General features: G+C 43.6%; 1 protein-coding gene across 1 annotated transcript in view; it reads right to left on the bottom strand.

Moving 5' to 3' along the window:
• Window positions 1-804, bottom strand: part of Alox5 (arachidonate 5-lipoxygenase) — a 52,418-nt gene extending 51,614 nt beyond the window's left edge. Inside the window, exon 1 of the mRNA XM_028753543.1 lies at window positions 518-804. Coding sequence (XP_028609376.1) covers window positions 518-667 — 150 coding nt within the window. The 5' untranslated portion in view covers window positions 668-804. The remainder of the gene's footprint in view (window positions 1-517) is intronic.
• Between the last annotated feature and the right edge of the window lie 11,492 nt (window positions 805-12,296).

The following is a 12,296-nucleotide window of genomic DNA, read 5'->3' as shown; positions in this document are numbered from 1 at the left end:
CCATGACTCATGGGTAAAATTGGACCTAACCAATTTTCAGTTTGGTAAACGGAGGTCCACGGTAGGGATAGAAAAGTGATTAAGCCCAAGTTGATTCCCAATCCTGGATCTCTGACTGACCCTGGACTACTGTCTATGCAAAATGGACAGCTGTCAAACAGGGCTTTCTATGCTCTGCAGTAGAACCAGACTCTGGGGCACTGGGACCTCAGAACTTCCGAGTGAAGGGGCCTCTCACAAATTCTGGGTTCCATTGGTGAAAGTTTGTGCCCTCTCTCACGTAAGAAACCAGCCACAAGCAGACCACACACTGGAAGTCCTTTGTCTCTTAAGAGATCCGGGCCATCAGGAAGCCTAGGGTGCCTCACTTGTCCTGACATGCACCGACTCTGGCGATGCACTCAACAGTAGGGTCCCTGGCGCTCTGGGACAGACAATCCTCAGGTGCCTGCCTGCCCTGCCCCGCCTCCCGCCCGCTCTTTGCTGCCAGCCCTCCGTCCTAAGCGCGCATTCTCACCGCGCCACGCTCGAAGTCATTGTAGAAAGCCTTGTCCAGCAGATGTTTCTCGCTGCAGCCCGCAGAGCCAATGAGGCTGAGGTAGATGTAGTCGTCGGTGCCCGCGAACCACTGGCTGCCGGTGGCCACGGTGACAGTGTAGGAGGGCATGGCTCCGGGCAGTGAGTGCGGGCGCAGAAGCCCGCGAAGCTCAGCGTGGCAGCCTACCAACTTCTTGACAGGGTCACTCGCGACAGCTCCCTGCCACAGTGGCCAGCAGCCGGCCAGCCTTGCGCTTGGGTATGGTCCCGCCCAGGGACCGGCCCTGCCTTCTGACTCTGGCTCCGCCCCTGTCCCTGGCCAGTCCCGGACACCCCACCTTCCAACTCATCCTTCTCTACTGTGGCGCTGGTGGGACAGTATTCTCATCTCTGATAGGCGGGAGCCCTTGTTCCTGTGCCCCATCTCTACCTAGCTTTTATCTCTCATTCATTTTTGCTTTCATTAGTTAGTTAATCCATTATTACTTCCATCTTTATGGCTTCCTGCCTGCTTCAGGGTTCTACACTCAGCTCAAGGGCTGAGGACTACCTGTGTCCTCATTCAGTTGTAGCACACAGTGTATGCAATGGTTACCTTAGCGCAGGGAGTCTGAAGCCCATAAGGAGAGAGTGGACCTGGATCACGAAAACTTGAATGTTGGTTTCTTCACAAGATGAGCAAATTTTCTCTCTCTGGGCAAGGTAATGGGGAGAGGGGCAAACTGGGGGAAATGGTTAGTGGTACTGGGAATCAGCCTTAGAAAGTAGTGGTCTAAGTAGGCGACTCCTCATCTGTGGCCATGGGACTGACTGGAACTTGAAAGGCATGCTTGCAGAAGGCTGGCTTGTGGTGGGGAAGGACTTTGTCTTGTCCGGAAATGACTGGGAGTCTTAGGGAAAAGCGTGAGAGCCTCTTCAGCGAGAGTCAAACTGTGCTTTTAGGGTAAAGGTAGAAAAGAAACCTTAAGGGAAATAATTGCTGAAAGGTGAGGAAGGTTATCCCACTGTACTTAGAAACGTGCAACAGCGTTGCCATGGATAGCAGGAAAAACAGCTCCTCACGTCCAGAAGATGGGTGGTCAACACACCGTCCTTAATTTACAGTGGAATAATGGTCAGTATTAATTTGTCTTTAATAAATTACTACTTCTTGGTTATTTCTTTCAATTCTACTCTTCCTGCCTTCCAGTTGATTGGCTGGGGCTCACTTAGATAATGAGCCGATAAATAATCGATTAAGTCTACAAAAATCCTTCGATGGACTGACTATGTGCTATTCATTGGTCATGTCACAGTCTAAGTGAGCTCTTTTCTGAAAGTTTGTATCCTCTTATTTCCACAGATCCTTGGTATATTCCCTTCCCTTCTGGGTTTCTCCCGTCTTCCTTCTGTACTGCTAGATCTTGTGCAAACTCCTTCCCAGATGTTGCTTCTTCTGCGGATCTGTTTGCCTCTCTTTTACTGATATTCCACTACCGTTGGTCACATTACTGTCACGTTGCCATTCTGTCTCAACAGGGTCTGCTCTGTCGTCATTTCTCCCATCATATTATGAGCTATTTGGGGCTGTATTTTGCTCATATCTTAGTTTAGCACAATGTGAGGTACAAACAAGCTATACAAAGGTCCTATTATTATTTCTCTATTATTGGGGAACCTGTAACTTGCCAGGAAAGCAGGTGTTTGTGGTTGGAAAAGCAGAAGGGAAGGGATGAGAAAGAAGGCCAGTCCTTACTTCCCCTCACTGGTGGCTTATCTGAATCATGCAGTGGCATGTCTGTGAGAAGCCCTGGAGCCTCTGCACTCCAGTGCAATTGCAACAGAATGACTCTGTCCTTCCCCCTTCAACGGGACAAAGCAGACCTGGCCTCTGCTGGCCAAGAAAGTGACTAAAAACTTATCTGAGTAGTCAATTTCCTCTGCAAGTATGAACCACACCTTATTTTAGCCAGCTTAAAAAAATACAGAAAATTGAACATAGCATTACCTGAGGACCCAGCTATACCACTCCCGGGCATATACCCAGAAGATGCTCCAACATATAACAAGGACACATGCTCCACTATGTTCATAGAAGCCTTATTTATAATAGCCAGAAGCTTGAAAGAACCCAGATGTCCTTCAACAGAGGAATAGATACAGAAAATGTGGTACATTTACACAATGGAGTATTACTCAGCTATTGAAAACAATGAATTCGAGAAATTCTTAGGTAAATGGATGGAACTAGAAAATATCATCCTGAGTGAGGTAACCCAATCACAAAAGAACACACATGGTATTCACTCACTGATAAGTGGATATTAGCCTAAAAGCTCGCAATACCCAAGATACAACTCACAGACCACATGAAGCTCATGAAGAAGGAAGACCAAGTGTGGGTGCTTCAGTCCTTCTTAGAAGCAGTAACAAACTACTCATGGGAGCAAATATGGAGACAAAGTGTGGGACAGAAACTGAAGGAGGGGCCGTCTGGAGACCATTCTACCTGAGTATCCATCCCATGTGCAGTCACCAAAGGTAGACGCTGATATGGATGTCAGAAAGTGCATGCAGACAAGAGCCTGATTTAGCTGTCTCCTTAGAGGTCTGTCAGAGTCTGACATATGCAGAGGCAGATGCTCAAAGCTAACCATTGAACTGATCACTGGGTTCCCAATGGAGGAGTTAGAGAGAAGACTGAAGGAGCTGGAAGGGTTTGTGGCCCCGTGGGGAGAGCAACAATACCAACCAACCAGAGCTCCCAGGGTCTAAACCACCAGCCCGGTAACACATAGGGAGGAACCTATGGCTCCAGCTGTATATGTAGGGGAGGATGGCCCTGTCGGGAATAGGTGGGAGAGGAGATTCTTGGTCCCATGAAGGCTGGACACTGAGTGTTGGGGAATTTGATGGTGGGGAGGTGGGAGTGGGGGGGTAGGTGAGGGCACATCCTCATAGAAACAGGAGGAGGGGGGACTGGATAGGGGGTTCCTAGGCAGGGGGGTTGAATGGGGTAAGGGGACTACATCTGAAATGTAAATATAATATTCAATAAAAAAAATACAGAGACCTACAGTCAGACATTACACAGAATGTGAGGGACCTTGGATCATCCAACCTTAAATGGAATGTCTCCATCAAATCTCTACCCCAGAGCCCAGGAAATCCTCACATAAGAAGAGGCAGAAAGATTGTAAGAAGCAGAGGGGATAGAAGACACCAAAAAACTCCAAAGCTCCTTAAATCTGCAGGAGCAAAGCTCATAGGAATTGACAGAGACTGAAGCGGCATGCACAGAACCTGCGTGGCTCTGTACCAGGTAAGCTGAACGTACAGTGTGGCTTCGGGTTCAGTGCCTTTATGAGATTTCTGAGTGTGTGAATAAGTGGGTCTCTGACTCTTGGGCCTTTTCTTGGGCTCTTCTCCTTCAGTTGGTTTGTCCTGTCCAACTTCAATGTGATCAATTTTGTTTTATCTTATCATATTTTATTTTGTTATATCTTAATTATCTCTCGGAAGCCTGTTCTTTTCTAATGACAGACAGAAAGGGAATGGATCTGAGTGGGAGGGAAGATGGGGAGGGACTGAGAGGAGTAGGGGGAGGGAAAACTAAACAGGATGTAGTATGTGAGAAAAGAATCTATTTCCAATAAAAGGGTAAAATGCATAGCTTCATTCAGGGGGAAGCTAAGATAAGAGAATTATATGGGAAGCAGGAACAGAGAGCAAGTTACAGTAATGACTATGAGGAGGGATGGTTTAACTAAAGGTCCTGTAGAGAAGCCTACTGCTGTAAAAGCCTTCTAAAACATGTGCATACATATATGAAAGGAAATTATATATATATACATATATATGTATATGTATATGTATATGTATATATATATATATATATATATATATATATATATTCCTTTCCATATAACTGGGGATACTAGACATCTATGTCACTAAGTAAAATGTCCAGTGTCAGAATGGGTTACATATCACTGGCCAAAGGTGTCCCATGAACCCCTGAACACACATGCTATGGCCAAGACTATTGGTTACTCCCCACAACCTCATGGCAAGGCCCTATTGCTGAAGATAATACTCACTTATAACATTCGACATGGAGAAGTCGAACTGGTGCCCAGCCAGAAGTTTCAGCACTGCTGACTAGCATTCATGATGCTGCAAGGCACTCTGCACACTTCTGGAGAAGAAAGGTAACCATCAACATCATACAGCTACAAACCCTGCAACCTTCAGCAATGACCCGGATATGAGACATACTGGTGCATTAGTGGTATAAATGTTATAGGAATAGCCACTATTTACTAAAATTGGATTTAAGGCCCACCCAATGAGATGAAATCATACCTGACACTAAAGCAGCCAAAACCTGAGGCCAGATAGGTCATAGGCCCTGGGGAAAATCTACTACTGTTATTCTGTTAATGGAACATAGTAATAGATGACTCCTAATAACATTTTGCTATGCCCAAAGATCAGTGCATCTTTCAACCCTCACGAAAGTAGTTTCTTCTTGGAGTAGATGAGAATTAACATAGAGACTCATAACTGTACCATGTCCCGAGAGTCAGACTTTGGAGACCTCAATTCTAAATGGGATGTCTTTGTCAAACCTCTCCCCTCAAGGCTCAGTGATCTAAATGGAATAGAAGGTAGAAAGATGGTAAGGGCCAGGGGTGGTAGATGACTGCGGGGAAGCAGGATCTTCTAGATACAACAGGACTGGTACACATAGGAACTTACAGCGAATGTGACAGCAGGTACAAGACCTTCACAGGCCCAAGCCAGACAGAAGTCTTGGCACCCAAATGGGGAGAAGACATGGGATCTCACCTCTAACCAATAAGGTATTTGCAAGTAATACCTGATCAGAAAAAGGAAACTAGGTTTTTCCAGTAGAGTGTCACTGGATGTATTAACCACACTCTGGGCCTGGCCCTGTGCCCAGGAGTAGTTGGCTAACACAAAACAAACTTTTGTTTTGTTTTTATGTGCATTTTTGTTATTTTTTTGCTTATTTGTTTTGATTTTTGAGGAGGGGCATGATGTTGAGTGGGTAGAGAGGTGGGGATGATTTGGAGAAAGTTGGGAGAGGGAAAACATGACCACAGTATATTATTGAATTTTTTTAAGGAAAAATAATTTTAAAAATTATAGCCTCTATTTCTTCTGTCCTGTTAATGTCTACCATGGTACACAAAATTCTAAACTAACGGCAACAAAAAAGCAAAGTAAATAAAATATCTTTTACACGTTGGGAGTTGAGAGAAACATGTACACCCATTCCTCTTCCTTCCAATAGTGTCAGTTAGGATTCCACTAGAGGAATAGAGCACAGACACGTTCATTACATATCATGTTTCCAGACCATATTTTCCCAAGCCCTGCCCTAGATCGTGGAGGCTCACAGTCTCGACAGATGTCCTTGAAGATGGATGTGGACAGTTCATAGCAATCTCTTGCTTGTCTAGTTACCACTTTTGCCATCCAAGGAAAAGGCGAAGGAAAAAGGAGGATTCTGGAAATGTCCTGAGCTTGTAAACATCCCGTTGGAAGGACAACGTTGAAGTGCCCATTGTGACTTCTTTAGCCTGAGGTCAGAGCTCAATCATTTTCTGGATCAGCATTCTCCACTCTCCCTCTGCCTTCTGCCTATCAACATCGAGTCAGCCTTGTGCAGACTGGCTACTTCCTTAGGTTTGTGTTCTGAGAGGCAGATAGGATACCCCACACCACTTTATCTTGGCTCCTAGTCTCCTAAGACCCAGGCAGGTTTACATGATGAGTGAGTTCATCCATTCAGTTTTATTTATGAAGAAAAAACTTAATGAACCTTCTCCTCTTTGGAACATCTAGACCAAGTGCACAGGTATCTTCCAAGCCCTAAAGCATGCACTCAACAGGACTTGTGTGTGAGTTGCTCTTGGTTCCTATTTGTTTCCAGAAGGGAGCACAAGTCTTAGTCTCAGACTGAATGCCCTGATAATGTCCATTCTGAGGTTAGATAATCTCTACAGGGTGTCTCTAGATGAACAAACACAAGAGGAGTAGCTCAGTCCAAGGCTGAGAGTGGTCCTCCCTCCAAGACCTGCCCTCTGTCATCTGAAAGGACATTGCTATTCTCTTCCTTCATGGTGCATTTGTTTTCTTTGTGATGCCCATCACTGCCTATCATACTTTTATGATTTTTCCTTGTTTTTGGTCTGTTTCCTAATATAGACAGAGGACAGCTTTGTTTGTTCACACATGTTATCACTTAAACAAGGATTTGTGGTGGAGCGTGAATGAGAAGAAAGGAAGTCTGTGCTAAGAAGTTTTACATCCATCTGCCGATTTGTTCACTCCAGAAACTCAGGTAGTAAATCTCACATTTCAGAGAAGGAGAGCCAAGTTCAAATATCCCCTAGATGGCACCATGTGTGTGGTTACAAGTTCATGGTGATTGCTCTTGACATCCAATAAAGTGTTATTTAAACTGAAAAGGTTCTGAAGAAAGAACACGTTCCGGTAGGAGACCATGGAGTGCTTGCAGATGGCTGAGATGTTATCTGAACTCTCAGGCTCTTCCGGCTGCTGAGCACTGTGCGCCAGATTTGGGTAGACACTAGTCTCACCCCTGTTTTGCAAATGTGGAAACACATGTTAGCTTTCCAATTACTGAAATGAAGTGCAAGAGTTAGTCAATTAGTAAAGAGGAGACATAAAATGAAGTCCCAGTCCACCGTCACTGCACTTTGCTGCTTTATTGAACTGCTCCGTGGTGAGCTGTGCATTGTGGTTACAGTGTGTGGTCGAGCAAGAACCTCACGGATAGGAAGCAAAAAAAAAAAAAAAAAAAAAAATGGATAGCAGGATACTGGGGCCTCACGTAAGGACTGACTTATGTATATGATAGACAGTTTAGGTAGATAGTTGATAGTATGACTCCCTGTGGCTTCTGTAGACGACAGCCCTAGTGTTATTTTACCTTCCTCCCTCCTTATTCTGTATAAGATTCACTCAACACCTAGAAACCTAGTCAGTGACCTGAAGCCGTAGATCTTGCAGGAGAATCTACAACCACCACTTTACTAAATCAGTGTAATCCTTAACTACATGCTAAATATTTGTCCTCATGCCCACAGAAAAGCATAGTTCTCATTCCTCATCAATGAAGCTTCTCTTTGCAATAGACAGAGAATAGAAGATCACAAGTGATCAAAATGCAAAGCTGTAGAGGTCAGACTCAACTGATATGTGAACAACACAACTCCTGCACCTAAGGCTTAGAGGTCACTGTGGATGAGGAAGCAAAAGACCATAAGACCCAGAGGAAGAGGGAGTTTGCTGCGAGGCTGTGTTTCCCAGGAATGTCAGAAGCTATACTTATAATATCTCACAACATGGCTCTCTGAACATGAGCCAAACAAGGACGACAGCAATAAATATGCTTTCTTAGGTGGGGGAAGCATGGACTGAGGGAGCTCAGGAGACCTCAACCTTAGACAAAAAACTACAGGCAACTAAGGAAGGCTGGGAGCAGGAGAAATAGTCTTTCAGGAAAACACAACAATTGGTTGGTTATCCAATAGCAAATGTTAATCCCTGAAAACATGCATAAAGTAACATTATACAGACTGATCAGGTTGTACTTATGTATGCAGACACACACACACACACACACACACAAACACACACATGTGACAACAAGTAGTGAAAAAAAAAAGAGGCCATAAATTTGGAAACTAGCAAGAAGGGCTATATGGGAGGGAGGAAATGAGAGGGGGAAATAATGCAATTATAACCTCAAAAAATAAAATAAAAGGAAAAAGTCCCAATTATTAGCAATTCAATCATAACTTAATTTCAAAGTTTTCTTCCCAGAACAATGCAAATCCAGCAGTTAACAACCCAGATCTTCTCAGGGGTGAAGTTGGAACCCTTTTGAGGAAGCTAGTAATACCAACAACAGCCACTAGAGGGCGAGCACAAGCATTTGTTCCTTTTAGATGCTCAAGAAATGTTGAAAAAACAAATTTTGTTCTTGCTTAACTCCTGAAGTTCTTTGATGTTTTTGTATTTGTTGCCTGTCATTAATCTCATGCGAGAAGCTCTGGCGTTTTGCTTCTGGGACAGTGAACTGACAGTAGGATACATCATGTCACTCTACTGTTGTGGATTGGTTCTAATGCTCTGAATTCACCGGGAATCTGCATGTCCAAAGGCTGAAGGTCCTTGTTCCCAATAGGTTTTTGATTGATCAATAAAGAGTCAATGGCCAATGGCTGGGTGGAGGGGGGGGTGGAACTTGAGCTAGGAACTGGAAGAAGGGAAGAGGAGAATCGTCATGATTCAGAGGGAGACAGATCAGATTTAGAACTGCAGAAGGAAAATCACCCGAAATGTATGTGAGAAGGAATGTGGTCCCTGCAAGGGCTGTCCAGAAGTGTCTTGGGCAGCAAAGACTAAGGAGCTGCCCAGAGGATCCAGGGTAACAAAGATAAAATACAGAATTAGAGGCCATTAAACCAGGCTTAAAGGACAGAAATGTGCGCTAGCCACAGGGAGGATTAGAACTGCCCAGACTTTGAGCTAGCCAAGGCAGTTTAAAACTAAAGTAGCGTGTGTGTGTGATGTGTGTGTGTGTGTGTGTGAGTGTGTGGACGTGTGTGTCTTTTATTCTCGAATCCAGATAGTTCCTGGGTGGTACGTATGTTTAACCCTTCAGCAGTCAAAGTGGCACAGCCAAACTACCCCAATACTCTACCAATATTGCACCTTAGTTCACAGGCACTCAATGCTCACCCCTAAGCAAGTAAAAGCCGTCATTAAAAGTCTCCCAACCAAAAACGAGTCCTGGGGCAGATGGTTTAGTGCAGAATTCTATCAGACTTTCAAAGAAGAACTAATGCCGAACTCCTCAAGCTATTCCCCAAAACAGAAACAGAAGGAACACTGCCAAACTCATTCAATGAGGCCACACTCACCCGCTCTGATACCTAAATCACACAAAGACTCAGCAAAGAAAGAAAATTTCAGACCAATTTCTCTTATGAACATTGATGCAAAAATTTTCAATAAGATACTTGCAAAGTGAATCTAAGAACATATCAAAGACTCATCCACCATGATCAAGTAGGCTTCATCCCAGGGTTGCAGGAGTGGTTCAATATATGAAAATCCATCAACATAGTCCAATGCTTAAACAAACTGAAAGAAGAAAACCACATGATCATTTCACCAGATGCTGAAAAAGTATTTGACAAAATCCAAACTGCTTCATGATAAAAGTCTCGGAGAGAGCAGAGATACAAGGTCCATACCTAAATACAATAAAGGCAATATACAGCAAGCCAATAGCTAACACCAAATCATTTTTTCTTTTCTTTTATTGGATATTTTATTTATTTACATTTCAAATGTTACCCCCTTTCCGGTTTCCCCTCTGGAAACCCCCTATCTCATTCCCACTTCCCCTGCTTCTATGAGGATGTTCCCCCACACACCCAACCACCCACTCTGGCCTCCCCGCCCTAGCATTCCCCTATACTGGGACATCAAACCTTCACAGGACCAAGGGCTTCTCCCATTGATGCTTGACAAGGCCATCCTCTGCTACATATGCAGCTGGAGCCATGGATCGCTCCATGTGTACTCTTTGGTTGGTGGTTTAGTCCCTGGGAGCTCTAGGGGTTCTGGTTGATTTATATTGTTGTTCTTTCTATGGGGTTGCAGACCTCTTCAGCTCCTTCAGTTCTTTCTCTAACTCCTCCATTGGGGACCCCATGCTCAGTCCAATGGAAGCATCTGCCGCTGTATTTGTCAGGCTCTGGCAGAGGCTCTTAGGAGACAGCTATATCAGGCTCTTGTCAGCATGCACTTCTTGGCATTCACAATAGTGTCTGGGTTTGGTGACTGTGTATGGAATGGATCCCCAGGTGGGACAGTCTTTGGATGGCCTTTCCTTCAGTCTCTGCTCCAAATTTTGTCTCTGTATTTCCTCCCATGAGTATTTTGTCTCTCCTTCTAAGAAGTACTGAAGCATCCATACTTTGGTCTTCCTTCTTCTTGAGCTTCATGTGGTCTGTGAGTTGTATCTTGGGTATTCCAAGTTTTGGGGCTAATATCCACTCATCAGTGGGTGCATACCATGTATGTTCTTTTGTGATTGGGTTACCTCACTCAGGATGATATTTTCTAGTTCCATCCATTTGCCTAAGAACTTCATGAAGTCATTGTTTTAATAGCTGAGTAGTACTCCATTGTGTAAATGTACCACATTTTCTGTATCCATTCCTCAGTTGAAGGACATCTGGGTTGTTTCCAGCTTATGACTATTATAAATAAGGCTGCTATGAACATAGTAGAGCATGTGTCCTTGTTATAGGTTGGAGCATCTTTTGGATATATGCCCAGGAGTGGTATAGCTGGGTCCCTCAGGTAGTACTATATCCAATTTTCTGAGGAACTGTCAGACTGATTTCCACAGTGGTTGTACCAGCTTGCAATCCCACCAACAATGGAGGAGTGTTCCTCTTTCTCCGCATCCTCACCAGCATCTGCTGTCACCTGAGTTTTTGATCTTAGCCATTCTGACTGGTGTGAGGTGGACTCTCAGGGTTGTTTTGATTTGCAGTTCCCTGATGACTAAGGATGTTGAACATTTCTTTAGGTGCTTCTTGGCAATTAAATATTCCTCAGTTAAGAATTCTTTGTTTAGCTCTGTACCCCATTATTAATAAGGTTATTTGAATATCTGGAATCTAACTTCTCCAGTTCTTTGTATATATTGGATGTTAGCCTTCTATCGGATGTAGGATTGGTGAAGATCTTTTCCCAATCTGTTGGTTGCCATTTTGTCCTATTGACAGTTTCCTTTGTTTTACAGAAGCTTTGCAATTTTATGAGGTCCATCTATCTATTGTTGATCTTAGGGCATAAACCATTGGTGTTCTATTCAGGAAAATTTCCCCTGTGCCCATGTGTTCGAGGCTCTTCCCCACTTTTTCATGTATTAATTTCAAGGTATCTGGTATTATGTGGAGGTCCTTGATCCACTTGGACTTCAGCTTTGTACAAGGAGATAAGAATGGATCTGTTTGCATTCTTCTACATGCCGACCTCCAGTTGAACCAGCACCATTTGTTGAAAATGCTGGTTTTTTTCCACTGGATGGTTTTAGCTCCTTTATCAAAGACCAAGTGACCATAGGTGTGTGGGTTCATTTCTGGGTCTTCAATTCTTTCCCATTGATCTTCCTGCCTATCTCTGTTCCAATACCGTGCAGTTTTTATCACTATATTGCTTTGTAATACAGTTTGAGGTCAGGGATGGTGACTCCTCCAGAAATTCTTTTATTGTTGAGAACAGGTTTTGCTATCCTGGGTTATTTTTTTGTTATTTCAAATTAATTTGTAAGTTGCTCTTTTTAATTCTATGAAGAACAGAGTTGGAATTTTGATGGGGATTGCATTGAATCTGTAGATTACTTTTGGCAAAAAGGCCATTTTTACTATATTCATCCTGCCAATCCATGAGAGTGGGAGATCTTTCCATCTTCTGAGATCTTCTTCAATTTCTTTCTTCAGAGACTTGAAGCTTTTGACATACATATCTTTCACTTGCTGATTAGTGCCACACAAAGGTATTTTATATTATTCGTGGCTATTGTGAAGGGTGTTGTTTCCCTAATTTCTTTCTCAGCCCCTTTATCTTTTGAATAGAGGAAGGCTAATGATTTGTTTGAGTTAATTTTATATCCAGCCACTTTGCTGAAGTTGTTT

This window comes from Grammomys surdaster, unplaced genomic scaffold, assembly GCF_004785775.1.
Source record: "Grammomys surdaster isolate TR1022 unplaced genomic scaffold, NIH_TR_1.0 125950, whole genome shotgun sequence".
In the NCBI taxonomy this organism is placed as follows: Eukaryota; Metazoa; Chordata; class Mammalia; order Rodentia; family Muridae; genus Grammomys; species Grammomys surdaster.
Note: the sequence above shows the minus strand (reverse complement) of the source record. Positions and strands in the feature narration are given on the sequence as shown.